Raw genomic sequence first — 26,335 nt, forward strand, 5'->3', positions numbered from 1 at the left:
GTGGCCAGAACCTTGGCCCTGGGGGCTCTGGCCTCACTCCTCCAAGGCCACGGCTGTCCTGTCCTCAGAGGGGCTTCTCCCACAAGAAGCACCAGCCCCCAGGGCCCTGCTGTTCTCGGGGGGCCCAGGGCCTGCTCTCTCCCAGACTCCTGCAGCTGCAGGTCTGCCGTGGGCGGGGGGTGGGGGGGGTGGGAACAGGCCGGCGGGAGGTCTCCTCGTTGCCCAGGTGGCACTATAGTGTCCCCCACGCCTGCGGGCCCACCAGGTAGCACCTCCCGAGAAAGCAGAGGGAATAAGGTGGGGCTCTGTCAGCTCACCCCAAGCAGCCACAGTGCCAGCGTGACCCCTTCCCTGGAGCCCCAGGAAGCCCCTGAAAAGGACACTAAAGGCCCTTCTGCACATCCGGTCCCCGTGCTGTGCCGGGAGCCCCTCAGGACCGGACTGACACGTGTTAGAGCTCTCAGCATCCCGCTCCCAGGGCCGCGCACTGCCAGCACACCGGGCGGTCATTCCCGTCATCCCCCCTGCCCGCGCCCCGGTTTCCCTTACCTGGAGGGTGCCGGCAAACGCAAGAGCCCGTTTAAGGACTCTCTCGGACGCAACTCTGGGCGGCGGGCTTAACCGGCATGACTAACAGCGCCACGGCAAGCACCCGTTGGGCGTCCCTGAGCCCGCTGGGTGCAGACCCAATGCCCAGCCCATCTGAAAGATGAGCCACTGAGGTCGCGAGGTCTTGGCCTCCCAGGCAGGAGGGCCTATATCAAGACAGGGCCGCTGGCTCCCGGGTCTGCCCGTTCTGCAGGCCTGGCGCCGAGGCCGGCATTTGCTCTGGGCTGCAGGCTAAGAACACACAGCCATCCCTGAGGTGGGCCCGCTCCAAGGGTCCGGGGGCACCCAAAGGAGGAGCCTCAGCTCACCCCGCTCTGAGGAAAGGACAGATGTCACCCTCCCTAAGCCAGCAGGCAGCCACAGCAGCTCCCCACGCTGGGGTGTGTGCCGGTCCCAGGACGGTTTCCGGGCCGCCCTCACCCCGGGCCACGCAGGGGCAGAAGGGTGAGGGGGAAGCGGCCCCCTGGCCCGAAAGCAGAGGAACGAGCCTCCCCCTACACCCTGAACCGGCCGTCAGGCTGCTGTGCGCTGCCTCACTCCCCTCTCGGCTGGTGACTGGACCTCCCTCCCTGCCCTCCCTGCCCTCCCTGCCCAGCAGGCACCTCGGGAGCCACAGCTTGGTGGAACTGAGAGAGCACGCAGCCCCCAGGGGTGCCTCGGGTGGGGTGCTCCGGGGACACGCTCAGCCCGGCCCCGCCTCCTCGCCCCCTCACCCGCCCTGCTCGCTCCCCGAGGGCCCAGGCACCTGGAGTCCCTCCCAGCATTGGTCTTCCCAGAGGCCTCCTCGCCCGACGAAGAGTCGTCTTCGTCGGATTCCTCCGACTGCAGGTCCTCCACCATGGAGCGCAGGGGGCCTGGGGAGGGCAGCAGGGGAGGCAGGCAAGGGGACAGAAGCAGGATCAGGGCTCTGCCTGCACTCCACAGGTTCCCCTGCACGCCCGGGGCCACGCGGCCCTTCTCGAAACCGTGACCCCCAAACACACCCACACAAACCTGCCTCGGAGGTCCCTCCGGCCACCTGAGGTCTGCCACCCGCCTCCAAGAGCTACCCCCGTGGCCACCCCCTTCCTGAGGGACCCCCTGGCTCCCCACCCCCTACCTTCCTGGCCCTGCTCGCAGGCTTCTGGCCCCTGGCCCTGCTCGCAGGCCTCTGGCCCCTGGCCTGCAGCGGGACTGCAGGGCCCCTCCATCGCCCAGGCTGAGGGGCAGCCCTCCTCTGCTCCGGGTGTGGGGAGCACAGCCTCTGCCTGGAGTCTCGGCAAGCCAGCCCCGGCCTGGGAGGGCAAGGCAGCCAGAGCCGGGGGCACAGAACCCTCCCGGGCAGCCTGCGCCCCTACGCCGGCCTGCCCAGCCCCTCAGCAACCCCCTCCGCTGCTCTGGGCCAACCGTCCGCTCCTCTCTCCAGAGGCCCACAGTTCCAGTCCCCTACAGTCGGCATCTTGGTTTATATTCCTGTTACCAAGGCAACAGAGGGACACAAAGCCCTCAATTACCTTGGTCACATGATCCCGCTCGGGCAGGTTCCCCCTCCCTTCCCCATAGATAAGAACCCTTGGAGCGAGTGTGGGCTTTGAGCATCCCATCCCCCATTCCCCTCAGCGACTGCAAGTCTGAATTCCAGGCAGGCCATACCCTACCCCACCCCCCCCCACGATCCACTCCCCAGCTCTCCCCAACCCTTGAAAAAAGGATTCTAGGCTGTGGGGGCAGGAAAATCTTGGCCCAGTTCAGCAGAAGTAATGGTTCCAGTTTGAGGGTGGGCCCCTTGCTGCCCTCACCTCAGCACCGTGTGTGTGGGCTGGGGCCCCGAGACCCACCCTGCACCCAAGGAAGGCCCTCCCTGCTCTGGGGCAGCCAAGTGGGCCTTATGCCCTCTTCCACCAAGCCTCCCCGAAGGCATGAGGGAAGACGGAAATGCAGACTGCTGGGGTCTGAGCCTGAGTATCAGCCAAATTACGAAGCAAGAGCAGAACCTATCCTGCCCCATCCACGAAGAGCTTTGCTGGGGTGGGGGAGAGAATGGGAGCGGGGGTAGGGTAAGGATGGGGGTGAAGACTGGGGCAAGGGTGGGGTGAGGACAGGGATGGGGAGGGGTGAGGACTGAGGCAGGGGTGGGGTGAGGATAGGGATGGGGGAGGGGTGGGGGTGAAGACTGGGGCAGGGGTGGGGTGAGGACAGGGATGGGGTGGGGTGAGGATAGGGATGGGGGAGGGGTGGGGGTGAAGACTGGGGCAGGGGTGGGGTGAGGACGTGGATAGGGGAGGGGGAGGATGGGGTGAGGATGGGCAGGGGTGGGGTGAGGACGGGGATGGGGGGGTGAAGATGGGGGTGAGGACTGGGGCAGGGGTGGGATGAGGATAGGGATGGGGGAGGGGTGAGGATGGGGGTGAGGATTGGGGTGGGGTGAGGATGGGGGAGGGGTGGGGATGGTGGTGAAGACTGGAGCAGGGGTGAGGTGAGGATAGGGATGGGGAGTGGGAGGATGGGGTGAAAACTGGAGCAGGGGTGGGGTGAGGACGGAGATGGGGAATGGGAGAATGGGGGTGAGGACTAGGGCAGGGTGGGGTGATGACAGGGATGGGGGAGGGGGAGGATGTGGATGGGGGGGCAGAGGAAACAGTGGTCTATCTGGGATGGGCTGCTCGAAGGAAGGAAGGAAGGAAGGAAGGAAGGAAGGAAGGAAGGAAGGAAGGAAGGAAGGAAGGAAGGAAGAGAAAGGGACCCTCCTCCAGAGGCCCACCAGCAGCAGCACCTCATCAGCAAGGCTCGAAGCCTTTGTCACACAGCTGGGCAGACCCGAGGGCCCCAGAGACTGACCCCAAAGACGAAAGACCACCAGAAAGGGCAGCACCTCTCACACCTGGCTGGTGGTCAGGGGACCTGCTTCTGTTTTGTTCTTTCATACGGATCCCCTGAGCTTCCAAAAACCCAGGTCTGCGGATCTCCGGGGGCCAGTCCTGGAACAGTCCAGGGCAAGGCAGCCCAGGTGTGGGGCTCCCCCACCCTTTCCCACCACCCCTGCTCCCAGGATGCTGTCAGTGAACTTTTATGGCAGGGGTAGCAGCGTTGAGACATGGGTGTGCCGATGCTCAGGCGGGGATCAGCCCCCATGTGAGTCGGTCACGTGGAGGAGACCGTCGCGAACCACTCGGATTCAGTCCCAAACCCAGCGCCCTACTGGCTCCAGGTGGGCGGCAGCTGCTTTTGCACAAGAAAACTCCCTTCCTCGTGCACCACGCACCTTGACTGTGGTTCTGAGACGGCTCGAAATCCGAGTCGGAGCTGGAGTCGGAGCTGGAGCTGGAGTTGGACGGGCTCGACTGGGCAGACTTCACCCGCGACAACAGGGACGGGCGGGACAGTGGGAGAGGAGACAAGGAGACTCTTTCAGTCCGAGGGGAACGAGCGGGCGATGAATGCCTCTGGCCTTCACCGAGTCTCGGCCCAGACCCCGACTCCGAAGCTCGCCGAGGCGCCAGACCCCAGCACCCCCTGCCTAAGGCACACATGAGCTGGGCTCCACGGATGGCCCAGCTCCCGGCTCCCCCTCAGCCCCAGGACACCGGTTAGCATTCAAAATGCAACGCAGGACTTTTCTTTTCCCACTGAGGGACTTGAACTTTCTAGTAGTTCCATGAGAAGCTCCAGATCACACCTGCCTGGGCAGGGGGACAAGGAACTAGACAAGCCGTTGATGCAGGGCAGGGGGCGCTCCTCTGTTTGTGGGCCTTCCTCTGGTGACAGCATGCCCCAGCTGGTGTGGGCGGTGGTGGTGCCGTCACAGGGCACAGCTGAAGGGTCTGGACAAGAAAGGTGGGTGCAGAGACCCCTTTCTCATCCTGCCCGTTCCTCACAGCCCATCCCAAGGCTGACGCATGATCAAAAGGCGTCTTCCTGCCACGTGCTGTCATCCACCGGGCACCTGAGGTCATGACGAGCATGTGTGCACATGACCAGCAGGTGAGGACACGGTGGCCTGTCACGCGCAGAGCCGGCCAGTCACACCCCTTCCTCTTTCCTTTTTGCAGTCAGCCACCCCAAACTCAGCCACCAGGGGGCAGTAAAAGCCAAAAGAGGACACTAGATGGTAGGTAGGATGGGAGGTGGGGGGGTGGTTAAGATGCCTGGGGGTTGCGCCTCTCTTGGTGGACAGGGACCTGGATAGGGACCATTTGCTTCAGACGCATGCATGCTCGTGGCAGGGGCCTCCGGCCGTGCCACACAGTGCTGCGCCAGAACAGGGGCAGCGTCTGTTCCCAGGCCCTTGCTTTCTGCCCACAAGCTACTCCAAAGGGGCAGCATGGTAAGCGTGGGCCAGGGGGCACAGGCCCCAAAGGGCATAAGAGCATAGTCCAGAGCTCAGAAGGTCTGCCTTGGCCCAGAGTGCCCCCAATGCATGGGGGGGTACTGCCTGAGACCAGCAAGGCTGTCCTCGGGACGGGCTATCCAGCCCTCTGGCCTCAGGATCCTCTGAAGGAAATGACAGCTTCAGCACCTGGGATCAAGCACCTCCCCTTGTCAAGAGGAGGGAGGGGGCCGGGAGACGGGCAGAGGCACCCAGCGGCATCTGCGCAGGTGTCTCGGGAGTGAAGAGCCCAGAAGAGCCCCTGACCTGTTGGGGCAGAGGACAGCCCCTCTAGATGGTCTGTGGACCAGGGGCGGGCCCCAGCCCATGCAAGGGGCCCTAGGAAGGCACAAGTCTCCTCCTCTACAGACCCATGAGTGATCCAGGCTGCCCCGGGGACAGAATACTTTGCACCTGATGAGTTAAAGGAGTGAGTCCTCCAGGGTTTGCCACAGTCTTCCAGAACCCACTCCCACCTTCCCAACGCACCCCTACTGATGTCCCCTACTCACCCACCTTCACACTGGCCAACGATGTTCTCTGGGAAGCCCTCCCTGGGGAAACCCGGCCTGGACTGCCATCAAGCACTGACCACCGAAGAGGGGCCATCCAGACCAGCGTGACCCCACGACCCCCAGCAAGGGGCCCAGCTGGGCCTGGAGCCGCAAGGCGCCTCCGGCACGTAGACCCCGAGTTCTTATTCTGGCCCAGGGGTGTTGCATTCTGACCCTAGCTTTCTCACCAGCATCCCCAGTTTTAAGCCTCAGTTTCCCGATCTGTGAAAGAGCGAGTGTGCCGGCCTCTGCTCAGTGTGTACAGGTGTGTGTGTGCCGGATGCTAGCACATGGAGGTCAACGCCAACTGTGCCAACGGACCTCTGGGGCACAGGCCTCGGGCAGGACTGGGCCAGGGACGTGAGAGCAGCAGGGGCTGTGGGGCGGGCACAGAACAGCAGGGCCACGTGCTAGACCAGGGGTGGCGGCAGCGCCCGGTGGGGAGACGGGTCGGCAGACTCTGGACACGGGGAGCCCCCAAGAGGCCAGCCTGGACCCTGTGTCAGAACAGGCGAGCACTGGTGGTGTCCCTGCCGAGCAGTCGGACGTGCTTCTCAGGAGGACCTGTCCCTCTTCCTCCCACGCTAGCCCAGAGGGCAGGGAAAGGGAGCCCAGAAATGGTTTCAGCTAAGACAGCCCAGAGCAGGTGTGGGTCAGAAGTGCACAGGAGGTCACTGTGAGCGCTGCAAAGTGTCCTGGTGCTCAGGCCACATGGAGTGTCCAGAGGGAGGACAGAGGGCCTCCTGGGCCGTGACTGGATGGGAGCCACTGGCTCAGGAACCCCATGGACCAAAGAGACCACAGAAAAGCCACTGGAGGAGCTGAGGAGCTCGGCCCAGGGACTCAGACAAAGAGCTGCCCAGCTACCTCTGAGGGCTAAGGGGAGAGGCGACTCAGGGTCCACACACTGGTCAGAGCTTTCCGGTGGCGGCGTCCCATGTGGACTCCAGGGTCGATGGCCTGAGACAGTCAAGAGAGGCCCAGGAGGCCCGAGTCTGGAAGGCTATCTCGCCTCCTCCACCAGACATCTGTGCCTCACTGAGACCCCAGGGTTGTCAAATGGCAGCCAGTCACGATCTGGCATCCTGTTGGTGGCTGGGTCTCACGCCCACGTGGACCTCAAGTGGCTAAGCCTTGTCATTCAGAAGTCTCTCAGGATACAGAGCCCAGGGCCACTCTGGGCGTCCAGCCAGCCCACTCTGAGCAGAAGCCCCCAGGTGCTCACGACGACCACACCAGGATGGCAGTGTGGTCACTGGGGCAGGACACAACATGCAGCTCAGGTGGGGTGCCGGGGGAGGCCCCCGCCTCTTCCCAATGCAGGTCCGCCAGCCCCGGGTGCAGAACGGCCTCGCTTAAAAGCACCTGGGATAGAAAAGAGGGACAGTGCCTTCTGGGTGTGACAAGTGCTGGGCACACGGCACTGCCAGTCCTGTGTGTGTGTGTGTGTGTGTGTGTGTGTGTGTGTCCCTAAGCTGGTGGGATGCACTGTTACCCACAGGCTCAATCATCGCCTCCACAGCCTGCCCCTAGGAGCCACACGCTCAAGACATCGGTGTTGCTGACACCATCCACCCATGGCTTCGTCTCTGGGAGCCACTGTCAAAGTCCCTGTGGAGCTCTGAGAAGCCACACTGGAAGGCAAGCCTTCTGCCCCTGAGAGTGAATGGGGATTCATAAACACAAAAGGGACAGTGTGGAGGTTCCTCAAAAAATTAAAAATAGATCTACCCTATGACCCAGCAACAGCACTGCTAGGAATTGACCCAAGGGACACAGGAGTGCTGATGCATAGGGGCACTTGTACCCCAATGTTTATAGCAGCACTTTCAACAATAGCCAAATTATGGAAAGAGCCTAAATGTCCATCAACTGACGAATGGATAAAGAAGATGTGGTTTATATACACAATAGAATACTATTTGGCAATGAGAAAGAATGAAATTTGGCCTTTTGTAGCAATGTGGATGGAACTGAAGGGTATTATGCTAAGTGAAATAAGTCATACAGGGAAAGATAGACACCATATTGTTTTCACTCTTATGTGGATCCTGAGAAACTTAACAGAAGACCATGGGGGAGGGGAAGGAAAACAAAACAAAACAAAAAGGTTAGAGAGGGAGGGAGCCAAAGCATAAGAGACTCTTGAAAACTGAGAATAAACTGAGGGTTGATGGGGGGTGGGAGGGAGGGGAGGGTGGGTGATGGGCATTAAGGAGGGCACCTGTTGGGATGAGCCCTGGGTGGTATGGAAACCAATTTGACAATAAATTTCATAAGGAAGGAAGGAAGGAAGGAAGGAAGGAAGGAAGGAAGGAAGGAAGGAAGGAAAAGGAAGGAAAAGGAAGGAAAGGAAGGAAAAGGAAGGAAGGAAGGAGAAGGAAGGAAGGAAGGAAGGAAGAAAGAGAGAGAGAGAGAGAGAGAGAGAGAGAGAGAAGAAAGAAAGAAAGAAAGAAAGAAAGAAAGAAGAAAGAAAAAAAAGGAAAAGAAAAGGAAAAAAAAGAAAAGGAAAAAAAGAAAAGAAACAACAAAAGGGCACTGTGGGCTGGAGCTGGTGATACTCAGCCCCCCCACCCCTGCCATCCATCCAAGCACCTGTTCTCTGACCCCTTGAGCCAAACAGCACTCGGAGATGGGCTGCCACCCGAGACCCTGGCGAGGTCTGGCTCCGCAGGCAACAGTCTGCCTACTGGCTGCTTTGTGGCTCAAGCCATCTCTGATGGTGACCTTAAGAACCGCCTAGAAACGCTGACGTGGCAGGAGTCCTGAGCCTCCCACGGTGACAGGACCTAGCTCCCAGAGAGGGGCTCCAGCCAGTGCTTAGAAAACATCCAAACTGTGTGCACAGGAGGGGGTGGTGGGAAGTATAGGGAGGCCTCGGAACCCACCGAGGCTCAATGGCCAAAGAGCGGGACGAAGACGCTCAGGGACGCCCCACTGGCACCGGGAGGGAGTCCCCGATGGCACTGACCCAGCAGCGGCCAGGAAAGGGGCAACGTGACACGCAATCAGCCACCGGGACCCTGGCCCGTGCAGGGGGCTGCCCAAGGAAGACAGCCGTGAACTCAAGGACAAAACCATCACGCCCTACCAGAACTGTCTTCCCCTAAGCCCTGTGTCCAGAGTTTCCCAACAGAAGGAGAAACTGAGGCTTAGCAAGGTGTGCAGGTTTGCCCAAAGCTACAAAGAGCAACTGGGGGACCCCAGATCCCAGCCTCCTCGTCTAACCTTTGGGCCAACAAGGCCCCAAACAGCTCAGAGCCAGGAGAGAAAGGACAAGGCAAGGGGGCCGGTGGGGGAAGGACCACCTCACCTCTGTCTTGAAGGACGCCTCATCCTCCGAGTTGGACTCCTCCACCTCCGGGGGTTTTTTGATCTCCCTGGGCTCACTCTCGGCCTTGACTTTCTCCCCTTTGCCGCTGCCCTTGTCCTTGGCTGGCTTTTTGTCCGAGAAGGAGGAAGACGAGGTGCGGGGCGAGGTGCTGGGGGCGCTCCTGGACCCCTTGGAGCTACTCTTCTTCTGCTTTTTGGCGCTGGGCTTGGGTGAGTCGGCGGCAGCCGGCCGCTTGCTGGAAGACTTGGGCGGGGGTGGGGGCGGGGGCCCGCCCTTGGGGGACATGCTCTCCAGTTTGGTCTCCTTCAGGGCCATCTTGGGTTCCTTGAAAGCGGCCTTGGCCGGCGGGGCCTTCTCTTCCTTGGGCGGCCGGCCTTCGCCTGGCTTCCGCGTGGCGTCCTTGGTGCTCCTGGCCTGCTCGCGCTCCGGCTCCTTGGAGGGGGCCTTGCCCTCGGAGTCCTTCCGTGGCCGCTCCCGGTGCTCCTTGGCCGTCTTATGGGTCTTGCAGGCCTTGCTGCTGTCCCTGCTGGCGTCCTGAAATGCCGGGGCAGGAGGGGGAGAGACACGGTCAAGTGGCATCTCGGGGTCGCCCTGCTCCGCCTCCCCCGACCCCTACAAAGTATAATCCACCTGATTCAGACTCAGCTAGAGAAAATCTTCCATAAAGCGAAAAAGTAAGGCAGCAGGTGAGAGTTTTAAATGGAGCTGTCCCTTTAAACTACTGGGAAGTGTCAGCAGGTCCCGGGCGACTGCAGGCTAAGATGCCCCTCTGAATTGAACTGACATATTCCCTGAGGGATTCAAGAAGAGCACACGGTGAGTCAGACACGAGACAGGCAGGCCACACGTACCCACTCCCGCTCCAAACTCGCTGCTTCCCGCCGGCCCGGGGGAGCAGAGGCTGCGTGCGGCGCAGGGGGTGGGGGAGCTGAGGGGCACCGGCAGGCGGGCCCCCCCCACCTGGTCCCAGTGCACGCCCAGCACAGCTCTTCTTTGGTCCCCACAGCCAGCATTTACTGAGCACCTGCTGGGCTCCCAGGTGCTGTGCAAAAACAGCTCCTCAGACCCCTCGCCCTCTCGCGATCAAAGCCGCCTGGGCAGCATTTCTAAAACACACATGATTCTTGGGTCTCCACCTTGGGAATTCAGAGGGTTGAGGGTGGAGCCCAGAAGCTAGTGCTGGCCAGGCAGGTCACGGAGCTCCTGCTGGAGACAGAGGCAGAGAGGGGCCCTGCGCCCAGGCTGCTGGGAAGGCCCCTGCATGCCTGTGCTATCTCCAAACAAGGGCAGGACCACCTACCTCACTGGGTAGTGGTGCAGGGCCTGGCAGGCAGCAAGCACTCAACCAAGGGGGGCTGCAGCCACTGCCACCCACCCCTATGCGGCTGGCACACCCTGCAGGTGGGAGCCCCATCTGACGCCTCCTTTGGACCTCCTTTCTATCGACACCCCGTCGTCACCCCGTATATCCAGGTAAACCGGACAGGTGCCTGCCGTGCTTGGCTGCCAAGGGCTCTGGCCCCACTCGGCAGGCCAGGTACACAGCCGGGCCCAGAAGCTCTCGAGACAAAGCTCACCAGGAAGCCAAGAGAGCCAGACCGGAGGGTGACCCGCACCACGAAGGTAGGGGCTCCTCTGAGGCAGCTCACCCCAAGTGCCGAGGGGACAGACTGGAGCATGTCGAGGGGGGTAGGCAAAGCAAGAAAAGGCCCAGCAGCAAGGCCCCTGCTGCCCTCACAGCCCACCATGGAGCTTTCCCGGCAAAGGGACCCAGGGACAGACGGTGCAGCACTGAACACCTCTGATCCACTCCGGTCGCCGTCTTCTTGCAAATCCATACCCCATGTCAGTGCCAAGGGTTCGGGGACAGCCCCACGTGGCCGAGGCTCACCGCTGCCTCCCTGGAGAAACATCGCTGGGTGCCCTGGCCCCAGCTCTTTATCACTGGGGCCAGGGGAAGGGATGCTCACGCCACGAGTCCCCAGCACACGGTCTAAGGGGGCAGCCCCCCTGGGGACTGGCTTGCAGAATGGGGCTCCACTCCCCAGCAAGCTGGTCTCCTGAGGAAGGAGGCCAGAAGCAAATTCCACGTGTAATTCCGGCCTCTTCTCGCAGCGTCTGTGTGCCCACTTAGGTCGCAGGAATGGGTCCAAGCACCAAGAGGCACGCTGGCCAATGCCTCCAATGCAGTTCCCACCATGACCCCTACCCCCCGAGTCCTAGAGCCAAGCAAGTCTCCACGGCTGCCCAGGACCTGCACAAACAGCAATGGCCTTCGGAGCTGCAGCTCCTCACCAGGGTCTGCCCGGGGCTCCCAGACCGCAAGCCCTCTGAAATCACACGCTGACGTGAGCATAAGGTAGATATTCCCAGGGATAAGGACTCCTCCCAGTCGTATTCTCAAAGCGTTAATGACCCAAAAGTGCCTAAGAACCAAGTTTTAGAGAAAGGTCAACCAAGCCAAGTGGCTGACATCAGACAGAGAAGCAGGGTGCCCCTGGAGCCACGAGAGTACAGTTCAGGAAGAGGGGCCAACGGGGCCAACCATTACCGGGGTGGGAGCCTCCAGTTCCCGACCACCACTGCACCCTCTGGGACAGAACCATCAGGGACTGATCTACCGAGGGCTGTGGCAGCCAGACTCGCCACCGGCCCCCAGGCCCGGGGCTCCCATGGTCAAGGCCCTGCAAGGACATAGCCCTTCCCTCCTGGCCCCTCTCCCTGGCGCAGGTGGCCTGGCCAATCAGACCTTCTGGCTCCAGGCTGCCAGAGAACCAATCTGGGTGCCCAAAGGAAGGTGCTCGGTTGGAGGAAGCGGCTGGCGCACAGGCGGTGCTGTCCAAGGAGAGCCGAGAGGGACTGACGGCTCAGAAGCGGAAGGGTTTCTTTGAGGACCGTCAGCAGAGAAGAACCTGCCGTTCGCTGCCTGAGAAACCCGTGCAGGCGCCTCCTAAGTCACGCTGCCTGGGGGGCTGGAGAAAGACCCTGGGGCAGGGAGGGGGACGGAATCCTGCCTGCCCCAGCCTCCCGGACCTGGCAGGTACACTCTTCTGGCTCGGGGGCTCGCTCCCAGGAATCTCAAAGACGCTGGTGACAGATGCTGCGAGCAGCCACAGACGCAGTCTTGCCGGCCACCAGGGTGTCCTTACCACCCGGGGGGGGGGCATTTCTTTGAGACGTTTTGGGTGGCTTGCAGATGACACGTACAGAAGAGATACCAACTCCTACTCTTTCTGTTCTGCAGAAAGTCCCGAAAAACCGTAGATGGCTGAGATAGAAACCACCACGATCTCTAGCAAGCATCTTCCTTCCATTTAACCTCCATGTGGTTCAGGGAAGGACAGGCCCAGGAGGCCGGCATGGGGAAGATCCCCAGAGCCACACTCCATACCTGGACTCTGACCACACACGTCTGGAGAGCTTAAGTCAGACAAAACCGGGGATATCAGACACCCACTGACCTTGTGGAAAGTGCCAGAAAGACCCTGCCTGGGCGATGTGGCTCTCCTCCAGTGTTGCTGAAGAGTAAAGCTGGAAGATGGCCTGAGAGTTCAACCTGTCCCACCTGGGGTGCCCCAGGTCCACAACACCCAACAGGTGAATGAAGCAAGAAACACGCGAAGATGAGAAATAGATAAGCTTGTGGGGTCGGAGACGGGAGGATAAGCAGCCACCCTGAGAGCCAGATGAGCTTGGCCTCCGGGACACGGGACTGTGTGGGCGGCTGCAAGGGAACAGGACGCACGCTTATGAGTTTATATGGACATCAGGACACCATCTGAAGAGCTCCAGTGACCAGTCCTGAACAGTTCAGAGAGAGGTCGCAGGAAGGCAGAGTGCCACCCGCCCAACAGGACTGAGACAAGAGGACAAAAACATTCCTTCTCGGGGAAAAAATGAGCCTTCTCACCACATCGTCCCACTGGGCGCTTCCCCCAAATAAGCCTTCTGTGCTGAGAGCTGTTCCCAAAGAAAGAAGCCAAGCCTGGAACAGCCCAGGCCGGGGGTTGGGGGGGCACCCAGCCCTGGCAGATGGGGTGTCCTGGCCACGCTCAGGAGGCCTGGGAGTTGGGCAGTCAAGGCTGTGGCAGAAATACTCTGTCCATGGGCCCCAACCGTGCGAGACTCTCAGGGTCCTGTCTTAGGAGGGAGCCCTAAGGCCCACCGATGCAGTGGGAGCAGTGAGGATGGGGCAGGCTCTCTGGCCTTGAAAGGAAGAGGGTGAAGAGCCTACAATTACTTGGCTGCTCGTGCAATCCAGCAGGGACCGACCCTCCTGAGTGGCAGGGAGCCGCCAGGCGGAGCGAAGAGCTCTAAGAGGAAGATGCCAAGGGAGCAAGTCTGGGAACAGAAGGCCCAGCTCTGCAGAGGGGGCGCCCTGAGCCCAGGACCCACCACTGGGCCCCAGTGCTCCCATGTGACTGGGCCTTCCGCCTCACTAACCTTGGAGCCGTGGGACGGTTTGGTCTTCTTGGGGTCAGAGAAGGCAGAGAGTGGAATTGTGGGTAACATGGGGTAGTCGGGGCTGGGCCTGGACACCGTTTCTGCTCCTTCGGGCATTACCATCACCTAGTGATAAAGAAGAGACAGATGTTATCAGTGAGCAAGGAGGCAAGAGGAAGTGTGCCTGCAGGAGTCCGGCCAGAGGCTGGGGGAGCTGCCTTCTGGGACAAGGGCAAGGGGGAATGGAGCGTCACTTGTCCAAAAGAATCAAAGGCGTTTCCTCCACGAGAGGCTGGGTGCTGAGTGCTCGGAGCAAAGCGGGCTCAAGGTGGCGAGTGAAGAGAAGCTGGGGTCCCAGGATGGCTGGGCCCAGGTGTGGCCGCGTGGCCTCTGGGAGGAGAGCCCCGAGCGCGGTGGACAGCGGGCGAGGCCAGGAAGACCGGCGGAGTGTGCCGAGAAGCACGAGAAGGCAACCGTGGCCCAAGCTGACCGGCACGCTGCGGTTTAGAAGGACCAGAAGCATGGTTTGGAAAGGCGAGAGGCCAGCCAGATACCCACACTGGGCAGCCGCGCGGCAGAGAGAGCAACTTCCAATGGGCGTGCGTACGGGGGACTTCACAGGGTCCCGCGTTTCCAGGGTGGGGGGTGGGGGGTGGGGAGACGAGCCCTCCTCCACGGTCAAGCAGGTAGAAGGTGACTGAACTGGCAGCATGGGAGGCAGAGGCAGGAGAGAACCGCACGGGGGTGGGCGCAGCACGAGCCTGCGGGGGAGGGCAGCGAGTGCCCCACTCTGTTAGCCAACTGCGAGGAGGAAGGGCCTGGAGTCCTGCCAGAAGGTGCTCCCGGGATCCCGGGCTCCTGCCGCACCTGCTGAAGGAGAGAAGGCTTGGGGGCAAGTTGTCCAAATACTGACACACTGCAACTTAACACTGATAGCAGCCAGACACTCAGAGGCAGCCTTCCCGAGAGCGACGAGACACAACAGAAGAACGCAGCACACGTTAAAAAAAATAATCATAAAAGGAAGCAAGAGGGGGGTAAAGCATTCAGCTCAGTATCACGAGCACCATTAATAACCTTGAACGCCTGGGATTGATTCCCTGATGAGCCAAACCTCTCCTCTGAGGAGGCTGGTGTCAGAGAACACGGGGGTGATCCCCTCCCACAGCCCCCCGACCCCGAGGCAGCCCAGCCCGAGGCCTGAGGTCCTCCTCAGAGCCTGTCCGACCGCAACACTATGACCCACGGTGCCCAGAGCCCAGCTGAGGAGCCCCGGTCTCGGGCTCGCGAGGACGCGTGTGAGAGAGAGAGGTGACTGACGCCCTGAGCCAGGAGCACACGCGGGTCTGGGCTCCCTCACTCTCGTTTCCTCCCTCTCTCTCGTGTTCGGGTCCCTCTCTCCCTTCAGGTTCACCTCCTGGCCTGACGCGGCTCCTATCCCTCTGCTCTGTGACAGCACTTTGAAAACAGGCGAAGCGAACTAGCAGATCCGCTTCCTCCTCCGCCGCGGTGCTTCACGAGGACCCAGCTCACCCGGTGGAAATACAGACCCTCGGCCGCAGAAGGAGCTCCTTTCTGTGCAGCTCAACTGCCGACGGGGCACCGGATGAGACCCAGTGCCGAGGGGACGGGCGGCCGCCTCCTCAAGGCTGGCCTCTGGCCGTCGGGTCACCGCTGAGGAGGGGCCTGGCGCTCAGGCGGGTAATCAGTTCCGGGTGACCGCGGTGGAGGGGCAGCACGGTAGGCCGGTCTCATCGACCCACGACTGGGCGGGTCTGCGGTCATCTGTCGCAAGATGGCAGAGGCCGGCCCCACTGGGGACGCTCAACTCCAGGAGAGCACACGAGGACCCCAAGTCATGTGGTGGGAGCTACTGTCCCACAAGAGTCCCAGGCTGCTCCTAAGACCAGAGATCACTGCTTTGCCGTCAGCCCAGGGCAACAAGCCCCAGAAGCCCACGACCCCCCAAGGGTGAGAAGGTTCCTGACCAACCCACCGGCTCTCTGAGCAGCCCCCACAAGGGGGAAGAGCCCCTGGCAGAAACCACCGTGCTGTGGCACACGGGCCTCGCTCTCCCTCCTCCCTCCAGGACCGGCCCTTCTTCCCAAACGGCCAGCCAGACCTGCGCTCCCAACCTCTCCCCCTGCCGCTGCCTCCGCCCTCCAGTTTTATATGTTTTGGTGATGCACACTGAGCCTTCATCTCTTCTTAGCAAAGAAAAGCTCCTTACGCAGGGGACGGAGGGGGACGGCCCCTTGGTCCTGGAGCTCTGGGAGGCCCGTGGGATGTGACCTGCATGTCTGTCTCCCACAGAAATGCTGTCTGTGGGACCCCTGGGTGGCAAGGGCTTGGGGAAACGTTTGGCAGCAGAAAAGAAGGTGGACAAGCAGGGCTGGGGGAGACTGTCGACCCAGGCACCCCCTCCCCCTTCCAGAACTCCCAGGCGAAGTTCAGGACAAATGTCTCTGCAAACTGCTTCCAGGGCCTGCCTGTTTGTTCCCATCAGCCAGTACATGCTAGACTATAATCATAGACTCATCTGTCAGTAGGAACGCGATAGAACGTAGTCAAATTTTCTGCAATGAATAACCGATTCCCTTCTTTTTTTTTAAATAAAGCTTACAGAAGACCCAACCGAATAAATGACGAAGGACTGCTTCAGAGGCCGAAAGCAGCAGCTCAGCCCAAACTCCCCGTGTGCACTGGGCAGGTGGGCCTCCTGAGCCGAACCCTCCCGGCTGGCACCCAGGCAAATGCTCAGTGATTCTGGGTCACTAAAACATGGCTCTGGATGTCCCGTGTCCTTGGCCTGGCCCTCCTTCGGCCACACGGCACACACAGTCCAGCCTACAGCCGAGCACCCCTCCTCCTCCTCCACCTCAGGCACCCCTCCTCCGGCTCTGCACTGTGCTCCCGGCGCTCGGCCACCACACGCGCACTCACTAAGAGGCCCAGGCTTGGAGAGCTGCCACTTGTCTGGCTTCACTAGGACAAAACTGCCAGGCCACGCGCATCATCAGGGAACCCCACGGAGAGCCACTGCTGTTCCCCCCGATGACGCAGCCCCGGCACAGCCTTGCCAATCCGGTTAACAGCTGGCTCCCACGCCTCGCCACGCTGACAGACTGGCCTCACGCCCACTCCTCCCACCCCTCCTTCCCGTGAAGGAAGATGCTAATTAACCACAGTCAACCAGGAAACCATGGGGATAACTAGCGACCGGTCACTCACAGCGACAACGCCCCAGCACAGGCTCGGGGCACCCGGGTCCCACGGTGCTGCCGGGTGCCACCGACGCAAACTGCACCTCTGAGTCTCGGGCACCCGGCCAAGGCCGGAGACACGTGCCCGGGAGACCCCGAGGTACCCCCGGCACCAAGCTGCTCAACGTCAGGAGCCACGTGAGAGCCACGACCGAGCAGCCAGCGCGTCCCCAGCATCCATCTGCGCAGGGGCACACTCACCCCGCCAGCCATCAGGAGCTTGTACCGGAACTCGATGGTGGGATTGTTGAAGGTGAGCTTCTCACAGCGCAGGTGGTTCACGGGCGGGTTGCCCTCCAGGTTCAGGAACAGGTCATAGGTGAAGCAAACCTTCCTGGGCTCCTCCTTAAACAAAGAAAACAAGGAAGTTCATCTCACAGCCACGCAGAAGGGCGGGCAGGAGGCTGCAGGGACAGCCACGAGGCACGCTCCCCGCCACCGGCCCCTGCCCTTCTTTGCCCTCCGCGAGGCCTCCGTTTCTCTCTCCCGGTCCCTTATCTGCTTCCCTCTCGTGTGCCTCCTTCTCATCCATTCCGTTATCCGAAAGAAGTCGACTTCCTATTTGCACTGGACCCAGCAAAGCAGCCTCCACAACAGAAGCACAGATCGAGAATGATGTTCTCAGACGGTCAATGGAAACATTCCTGCTGATGGCACGTGCAGCCTGGCGCACACCTTCCCCTGCAACCCTCGCGGCCCCCGTCAACAAATGGAGAGACTGAGGCCTGAAGACACGACTGCCGGGTGGCGGTGCTAAGATCTGATCCGACTCTGAGGCCCCTGATTCTAGGGCCTCCAGCCCCTGCTCCCTTCCTGGAAGGGAAATGTCTCCAGAGACATCCAGATGGCCAGCAAGCACACTAAGAGATGTTCAACATCACTAATGACTAGGGAGCCACAAATCAAAACCACAACATAGCCCCTCACACCTACGAGGCCAGCAATTACTTGAAAAATGGAAAACAGCAAGCAGTAGTGAGGAGAAAACGGTGCCCTTGGGCACGGCGGCTGGAACGCACAACTGCCAATGCGGTCACTCTGGAAAGCTGTCCAGGGGTTCCTCAAGACATCCGACGCTGAGTAACGATGTGACCCATGTATCCCTCCTCACATACGGCCGAGAGAAGTGAAAACATACATTCACGCAAACACTTGTACGTCTATGTCCATAGAACAGCATTACTCTAGACTCAAAACTGGAAGCAATCCAAGTGTCCAACAGATGAAGGGACACACGCAGTGAGGTCCCTCCACACAGTGCAGTATCACAGCCGCGAGCAGGAGCCAGGCACCCACACCCGCCGCCCCGCGGACGGACCCCGAACACGCAACACTCAGGGAGGGAACCAGACACGAGAGGCCACGCGGGCGGGGAGTCCATGTGTGTGAAACGTCTAGAACACGCTCATCCACGGATAGGAAGGGGGTTCGTGGGTGCTGAGGGCTGGGGGAAGACTACTGATGGGGACACAGTTGCTTCCTGGGGACAGGGAATGTTCTAGAATTAGAAAACTGTGATGGCTGCACAACACTGTGAATATCCTAAAACCACTGAATTTGTATGCTTTCAAAGGGAATTTCCTGGTATGTGAATTATACGCAATTGCTTTACAAGCCCTCCAGCAGGAGAGAAGCCCAGGGGTGCAGGTTGCTGGTGAGGAGCTCTCGGCAGCTGGGAGGAGACCCAGGACACGGCAGTCAGGGGTGTGAAGAAGGGGGGGCTCCGTGCACATGCCCTCTTCCTTCCACCCAGACCAGCCGGGCCACAGCCCCGGGGAGAGAAGGGGGCAGAGACGGGGGCTGAGCCTACACTCCCCCCGCTCCAACTGCAGCCAGGGCCCCGGGCCACCCACCTTCCCCCTCAGTCTCCACAGCCAGTGCCACGGTTTATAGGAGCCACGCGAGCCCTGTGGGCCTTTTTGAGCTCTGATGAACGGGCAGCGCGTGGGAGTGGGGACCTGACTGGCCCCGAGCCTACTTCTGGACAGAGGGGACACCAGTGGGGCCCCGCTGTGCCCTGCGTTCAGGCCACAAAGGTAGAAGGCACACCTGTCAAGTAGGAGAGTTGCAGACGCTGCCTTTTGGGAGCCTTGAGCCTGGTGCAGGGAAGACAAGCAAACAGGCCTTCCCAAGCCAGTGGCAACCAGTGAGGGGACACTGGCCTCGCCCCTCCTCCCCAGCAGCCCTTGGGGTCAGCAAGAGTGGTTTCTACCCCGGCTGGTCCCATCTAAACCACACCTGGCAAGCCTTCTCCTGGCCCAAGGCAGACACGTGACCTGGTCTGAGTGAGTGATAGGTGGAGCGGAGGGCAGCCTAGGGACAGCTTTCCTTCCCAAGTCACACATGAAGCACAAGAAAAAAGGCCCAGCATCTCTTTTCCCTACCTAGTCGGGAGCTCAGCAATCCCGGAAGAGCATGCAGGGAAGCCGCGAGGATCTCTGGGCCACGAACACCGGCCAGCTGCTTTCCAACGTCTTGTTGAAGAAGAGAAAGGGCCCCCATAAAGCCCCCAAACGCAGCTGACCCCCTCCTCTGTGCCTGCACTGTTTTGTGCCCAACCTAACGGAGGTACCTGTCACAGTGTTTATGTCTCCCCGCCAAGCTGGGAACCCACTGGAGGCAGGGGCTGTGGGGACCCTCGTCCCGCACTCAGGTGCTGGCCTAGGGAAGACACTCCATTTCTGTCAAAAGACTGAAACACTAAGATGGACAAGAGTGGGGTGTGACCCAACAGTCTGGGTGGGGAGGGGTCGGGAAGGCCCCGGGGAGGCTGTGCCAGGTGTGGAGAGTGGCTATGAGTTGATCAGGGAAGGAAGGGGGTGAGGAGAAGCCCCACAGGCCACAGTGTCCTTCCGGAGCCCTGCGAGTCCACATGGCCCCAGCTGGGAGGGGAGGGGGGACCATGGTGGCAGTAGGTGACCGGAGAGATGGACCTTGGCCACATCCCGGGGGCAGAGGTGTCTACAGGGGGTTCTGGGCTCAGCAAGAACAAGCCCACGGGCACCTGGGTGGCTCAATTGGTTAAGTGTCTGGCTCTTGGTTTCGGCTCAGGTCACGCTCTCACGGCTTTGTGGGTTTGAGCTCTGCACTGGCAGCATGGAGCCTGCTTGGGATTCTCTCTCCCTCTCTCTGCCCCTCTCCCACTCATGCTGTCTGTCTCTCTCAAAATAAATAAACTTAAAAGAGGAAGGAAGGAAGGAAGGAAGGAAGGAAGGAAGGAAGGAAGGAAGGGATGCAGAGAAAGGAAGGAAGGGAGGGCGGGAGGGAGGGAGGGAGGGAGGGAGGGAGGGCGGGAGGGAGGGAGGGAAAGTAAGAAAGAAAGAAAGAAAGAAAGAAAGAAAGAAAGAAAGAAAGAAAGAAAGGGCCCAGATCTGCATCCCAGGAAGCCAACACCCTCTGGCCTGCAGGACACCACCACTGGGGGCGAGGTTTGAACCTGGCAGATAAAGGAAGCCAAAAAACAAAACAAAACAAAACAAAACAAAACAAAACAAAACAAAACAACCGTATCAGACATCTGTCCTGTTCCACTAGGTAAACACAGAAGCTGCGAGAGGCGGACCACGTGGGTCACTCCAGCTGACGCGGGCACCACTGCTCTGTACCTCCTAGCGGGTCAGTGACTGGGGAGCCGTCCGTCAACTGTGGCCAGCATCACACAGGCCACAGATGAGACCGATGCGTCACCTTTCGGGGAGGACTTCACCTCCAGATGCCGGTTCGAGTGAACCCGGGGAATAGACGCAGCGGAGGATGGTGCTCAACAACGAACGCCGCGGCACAAAAGCCACAAAACGCCGGGCGATACCAACTCTACAGGGCCAATGGCCTGGTTTCTTCAACAAGTCAACTGCACAAAAGAGCAACGGCAGAGGGAGACTCCCCGTCTCCGCCCCTTACCAACACGTGAGCCGCAACACGGTGGTCGTGTCTACATCCTGATTCAAACGGAAAAACAAACTTTTCACAAAACCCCTCGGGTGTCACGGGATGGTCAACGTGTAGGTTCTGACACTGATATTTTATTAAAAAGCAGTCCCCATCTTTTAGAGATGCGTTCTGAAACAGTGACACGGGAAGTTACGATGTGTGGGGTGTGCTCCAAAATGACACAGGCAGAAAGTGGCAGGTCAGAGGCGGTAAGTGCTGGAACCAGGGGATGGCCATGGGGGGCTTGCTACAGCACTCCGACTGCCTCGATAGATGTCTCGTCGTTTCCTGAAATTTCTGTGAGTGGACACAGTGCCACGAAGCCACGCGCTTGGCGGAGGAACTCGGCGAAGGGAACGACGTGTCAGGGAGGGGTGGGTGGCTTGGGACCTCCGGGTCACCAGCAGGAGGTGAGCAACCTTCAGACGACCCTGCGAGCACAGGGTCAGACTGGGCCGGAGGCTCACTTCTCACTGGCCACGTGGCCTTGGTCACAAGGCCTGTCCTCCTAAGCCTCGGTTTCTTCAAGTACGAGGGGGAGTATTTGATGAGACAAAGCAGCTGATTGTCTCAGTGATCAGGGAAGCTGTTGCTTTTACCAGAAAGAGATCCAGGCTGCAAGAGGTCACCTGGGACACCCATAGACAGACGGTAACTGAAGCCACAGGACTCCCCAGCAGGAAAATGGGAGCTCCCAGGCACACTGAAAGGCTGCCCCGTATCCTGCACTCAAGGGGTGGAGAGAAGATGAAGGCCTGGTGCCGAGCGGGGGTGCCCGACATTTATCACGGCCAGGCACTTTTTCTAAGCACTTAACATGTATGACTGTGTCCCAGCCCGAAGCACAAGTTCTCTCACTGGCCCCATTTCACAGATGAAGAAGCTGAAACACAGGTAACCTGCTTGGCGCCACGCCACTGGCTGGTCAGCGGTAAGCCAGGACTCACTCAGGGTGGGCGGTACTCTCTGGAAGCCGTGGCCCTCGGAGGAAAGCGGGAGGGACGCTTACGATTCCCCAGAGCTGGGCACGCAGCATCTGGGCTGGGCAGGGGCCCTCCCCCGAGTGCCCAGAGGGTGTCCTGCTCTACTGACCTGGGATCGGCGGCTGGCAGCTGACGTGTACGTCACAGCACGCTGACGACGGCTGATCAGAGCTCCCTCTGGTAAGACCTCAGCCCCGTGCAGCTTAGGAACTTCCAAAAGGGTGACGCCCCCTCCCCGGGAAACCAGCCTCCTTCTCGGGAGGCACAGGCAGCGAGGAAATGCCTCCAAGAGTCACAGCATGTTCAGTGAGGAGTAGCCAAGTTCAAGGTGTGCTGGGCCCACAGTCCCAGGAGTAACATCCCTGTCCTTCCAGCCAGACCCTGCCTACGTGTGGAGGGTCTCTCTCAGCAAAGGCAGCTGAAGCCGGCCCCAAATGCTCTCGGCCCAGGCCACGGGCGGCCACCCACCGCCCAGGATACTGGCCGCAGGCCAGCGTCTCTCTCCAGACTCAGCAAACTAAGACCCAGAAGAACTGGCCAAACTGGTGCCAGCACCCAGAGCTGATGGCGCGTGGACCTGTCCACACCTTTCGGGCAGTCCAGGCCACAGGAGGCCTGGGGGCATGGGCCCACAGCCCTGGGGCCAGCCGCCCACGCCTGCGGCTTCTGCTGCTGCCTCTCCAGCACCTGGGACCCTCCTCAGAGCTGTCTCCAGGGCCCCGCCCTCTTCTGCAGCCGGCAGAGCTAGCCCTGGAGGACCCTGTGTGCGACCAGAAGAGGAGCTGGCCCTCACTCCCCCGGGGTTCCAGAACTCACTAGCTGAGGACGACCTCGGGGCTACGTCCTTGTCATCTTGGCCCTGCCCACACTTCCTTCTAGGGGCCTGCCTGCCACCTCCCTGTTAGAAGGCCCCGGATTCAAAACACAGTTAAACCTGAATCTGATCGTGGCCCTGTATCTAACTGCCAGTTTACAGGGCTGCTGTCAGCAACATCCCAACGGGGCAAACCATACAGCTGTGCAGAATGCTTTGCAAGGCAGAGAAAGAAAAGACTTAAAGAAGCTTAAGAAATGCAGCAACCAATTGCGAAGCACCGACCTTGTCTGAATCCTGATGTGAACAAATTATTAAAATATATATATATGTGATCACACGAAAGCTCTGACACTGGATACTTGATATTGACAATTATTAATTAATTTCCAACGTGATGATACTGCAGTTAGGGCACTTTTACAAGAGTCTTATCTTTCATACACACAGACTGAAATACTTTCAAATTAAAAGAGAGGATGTCGTGGACTTGTTTCAAAATAATCCCGGGGCGCCTGGGGGACTCAGTCGGTTGAGCGACCGACTTCGGCTCAGGTCATGATCTTGCGGTTCATGGGTTCGAGCCCCGCGTCGGGCTCTGTGCTGACAGCTCGGAGCCTGGAGCCTGCTTCCGATTCTGTGTCTCCCTCTCTCTCTGACCCTCCCCCGTTCATGCTCTGTCTCAAAAATAAATAAACGTTAAAAAAATTTTTTTGTTCAAAAAATAATCCCACGGCCAAAGACGAAACGGGCACTGTACTCAAGTAAGTGCTGGCGTGGGGCGGTTCGCTACTCTCCACTTCCGCGTATATTTTAAGTTTCCTGTACTAAGACTTTTTTTTAATGTTTATTTATTTTTGAGAAAGAGAGACAGCGTGAGTGGGGGGAGGGGCAGAGGGAGAGGGAGAGGGAGACGCAGAATCCAACGCAGGCTCCGGGCTCTGGGCTGTTAGCACAGAGCCTGACGCGGGGCTCGAACCCACGAACGGCGAGACATGACGTGAGCCGAGGTCGGACGTTTGGCCAACTGAGCCCCCCCAGGCGCCCCAGTATTAAAAGCATACAGACAGGGCCCCTCATGGAGCACAGAGAAGACCAACGAACCCCTCCACCCCTGGGGTCCTCTTTGACCACCGGGTGAATGCCCCGCTCTCTGCTTCAGGCGGCCAGCGGCACGACTCAGCGAGTCCTCCCTGGGGCCAGGCGCAGCACCACAGGCTTCACCCAGCACCTTCTGTCATCCTCACAAATGCTCCGGGAGTGAGCCACTGCTCTCGCCATACGTCAGGACAGGAAACTGAGCTTTAGTGGCCTTGAATCATTTGCCAAGGCCACACGGAACCCACAAAGGTCAGGCGCTCGAGTCCATGCATCACAGCCTCTGGCATCTTCCTGCGGACGCAGCTCCGCCACGCCCAGCCCTTGGTTCCCCATGGTGAGCCCACAGGGACTGCTGCCAGCCCCCAGGGACAGGAGACACTGCCCACTGTCCGGTAAAGACAGCCAGGGAGGCGCCGTGGAGAACCTATGTTGGAAAGCAAACACCACCAGACCTGGAAGTCCACTTCCAAGATTCCAGATGTTCAAGGAGGGTCACTGAGGCGTTCCTGAAGTGGGAGGCCTAGAGATGCCCGGTGTCCCTCAACAGGAAAAGTCAGGGACTTTATGGCCGGTCTAAGCTAAGGGGAATGCCACACAGCTGTCGTAAAGAACGAGGTCAAGCTATGGGTACTGATGTGGGAAGTCCACAGAGATTTCTTCCCTCCCTCTCTCTCTCCCTCTCTCTCACACACTCACGCACATGCACACACCCCATAGAAAAAAACTGTTTTTGGAAGGACTTCACTAATTGCTTACGTTGGTAACTTCAAGGGAACAGACTGGAGAGAGGACTCCAATTCCTAGCCCGCTACACACATCCCCCTTGCAGTAAGATGCAGAAAAATGACTTTAAAAGGCTTAAGGAAAACAGTGCAACGAGGGCTGAAAACCGTGGACTTCTAGGCCCAAGACCTCCTGCATGCCAAAGCAGCTCTGACTTCCTGTGTGACCCTGGACAAGCCACCCCACCTCTCTGAGCATCGATGAGAGGAGGAAAGAACACCACAGGGTTCTGGATGCACAAAGGAGGGAGCAATGACCGTGGCTCCGGCCAGTCCGGGACCCCGCCCACCCTCCCCCGAACTGCTCAGCCACGACAAACACAGGACAACCTGTCTCAGTCAGAACCGAGGCTGGGGGAGCCCACAGCTTGGCCCTGAGCGAGCGCAGGACTGTGCTAATGTTGACATTACGGCCTGTCCCACCCTACTCATCTGTGCCCCACCCTCACTTTGGGGGGGCGGCAGCACAAGTGACTCAGTTATGTGACTCCCGTCTTTACAGGAAACACATTAATTAGTCAGGAGAGATTCTGGGGGAAGCTGAGCCCAGGCCGATTCTTCCACTCCCTTCTCAAGGAGCCCAGGAGAAGGCACCGGTGGGAGAGCCAAGTAGGAGGGTCGACTGTCCCTCCTGGTGACCCAGGGTAAGGCTGAGCCTTTCCTTAAGCACACCTGCTCTTTCGAGGTGCTTCTCTGCCCCTCTCCAGACACCGCCCTCTAGGAAATACAGGTGCTTCTGGGGTCCCACACGGAGGAACAGAAGGATGTTGCAGGGAACGACAACCCAAGCCGCACAGCTGGCACCCGTGCGGCCTGTCACAACTCAGCAGCCCCCCGACCTTTTCCCAGGTCTCCCGGCACAACGTCCCTCCCGTTCTGGCTCCTCAGCGATCCCCCAGTGAGGGTCAGCCCCCTCGGCTGCATCAACCAACCAACTGTCCCCCCAGGGGGCTCTGGGGAGCCCTGGGGAGCCCCCCGAAAGCCCACCCGGGTGTGGCCAAGGGGCCAAGACGGTGGCGACTCTAGAAGGGGCAAGCTGGGTGGGGAGCATGTGGGTTCCCCACCCGATCACTCAAGGCACACTTTCACCCACCAAGTCTCAACTGAAACAGGGCAGGTGGGCAAAGCCCAGCCTGGCCCTACGGGAGAGGGTGTTTGCAGGCCAGGGCCTTTCCACTCCAGAGACGGGGAGGGGCGGGAGAGCACAGGACCCGTTGGCCCTGGGACTGCCCGCCAGCTCGTCGCCAATCCTACCATAGTGCCTACACAGCTGTCTCCCCAAAACATAAGTCGGCCAGGATGTGTCCAGGAAGATGCCTCTGAGGGCTTACACGGAAGCTGGCAAGCAGTGTTTTAACTTACTTTAAAACAAAACCAACCCTTCCAAATAAAACCACACAAACTCCCTAATAAAATGTACCAAAATGCCCTTCCTGTGACCTCAGATACTAGCATCTGAGTAAAGCCCAGGAGGGTTAGGGAAGGCCAGGACTCACTGTCCAGTAATAGCCTGTTGTGGGGGTGGGGTGGAGACGAGGGCAGGGAGGATGTCTGGCCCTAGCAGCCAATAACCAAAATGAACTCGCTCGCACTTTGCCACTTCTGAAAATCGGGCTTTCTCTTCCAGTCAGCACGCACACCTAGTACGTTTCTTTTCCTCCTCCTGGACCAGAGAGTGTGATTACAGTGACGGCACATCTCACCACGAAACGGTGAAGCTGCACGTTCAAAACCCAAATGTCTCCGGGCCCGTGTTCCCTCCCTGACAAACACCCACAGGGCGCAGGCGGGCCCCACGCGGGTGGAGCCTGAGAAATGAAAAGAGCAGTGGCTTTGGGCGTAGGAAAACTCGTTCCCATTTCACAACTGAATTCTCTTCTCTCCTCTCAGTTTTGCCAATAGGAACCAGCTTGAATTTGAAAACGAAAAAACCAGATCTAAGACAATTCCCAAGGAAAATGACATCACATCAAACGGTGCCTTAAATCTAGAACAGCTAGAGTCCAGCTAATGCTGGCCTCAGCTAATGACTCAAAACCAAATCAAAACAACTCCACGCCAAGGTCAATCTGCCACGGACGTGAGCAGGCAAACTGCAGGGTCACCAGCTGGCACAGCTGAAGGAACCCGCGAGAGCTGGTCCTAGCCCAGAGAGGAAGGGGTATGAGGGAAGGGCA

General features: G+C 59.7%; 1 protein-coding gene across 2 annotated transcripts in view; it reads right to left on the bottom strand.

Annotated features, from left to right (window-relative positions):
- MLLT1 (MLLT1 super elongation complex subunit) overlaps positions 1–26,335 on the bottom strand; it is a 67,662-nt gene that overhangs the window by 4,529 nt on the left and 36,798 nt on the right. Inside the window, exons 4-8 of one of the 2 annotated variants that reach the window (XM_030293459.1) lie at positions 16,750–16,893; positions 13,286–13,411; positions 8,822–9,376; positions 3,851–3,938; positions 1,355–1,463 (exon numbers count right to left, since the gene is read on the bottom strand). In XM_030293459.1, coding sequence (XP_030149319.1) covers positions 1,355–1,463; positions 3,851–3,938; positions 8,822–9,376; positions 13,286–13,411; positions 16,750–16,893 — 1,022 coding nt within the window. The remainder of the gene's footprint in view (positions 1–1,354; positions 1,464–3,850; positions 3,939–8,821; positions 9,377–13,285; positions 13,412–16,749; positions 16,894–26,335) is intronic. The other variant, XM_030293470.1, reaches the window with a different exon arrangement.

This window comes from Lynx canadensis, chromosome A2 (genome assembly GCF_007474595.2).
Source record: "Lynx canadensis isolate LIC74 chromosome A2, mLynCan4.pri.v2, whole genome shotgun sequence".
In the NCBI taxonomy this organism is placed as follows: domain Eukaryota; kingdom Metazoa; phylum Chordata; class Mammalia; order Carnivora; family Felidae; genus Lynx; species Lynx canadensis.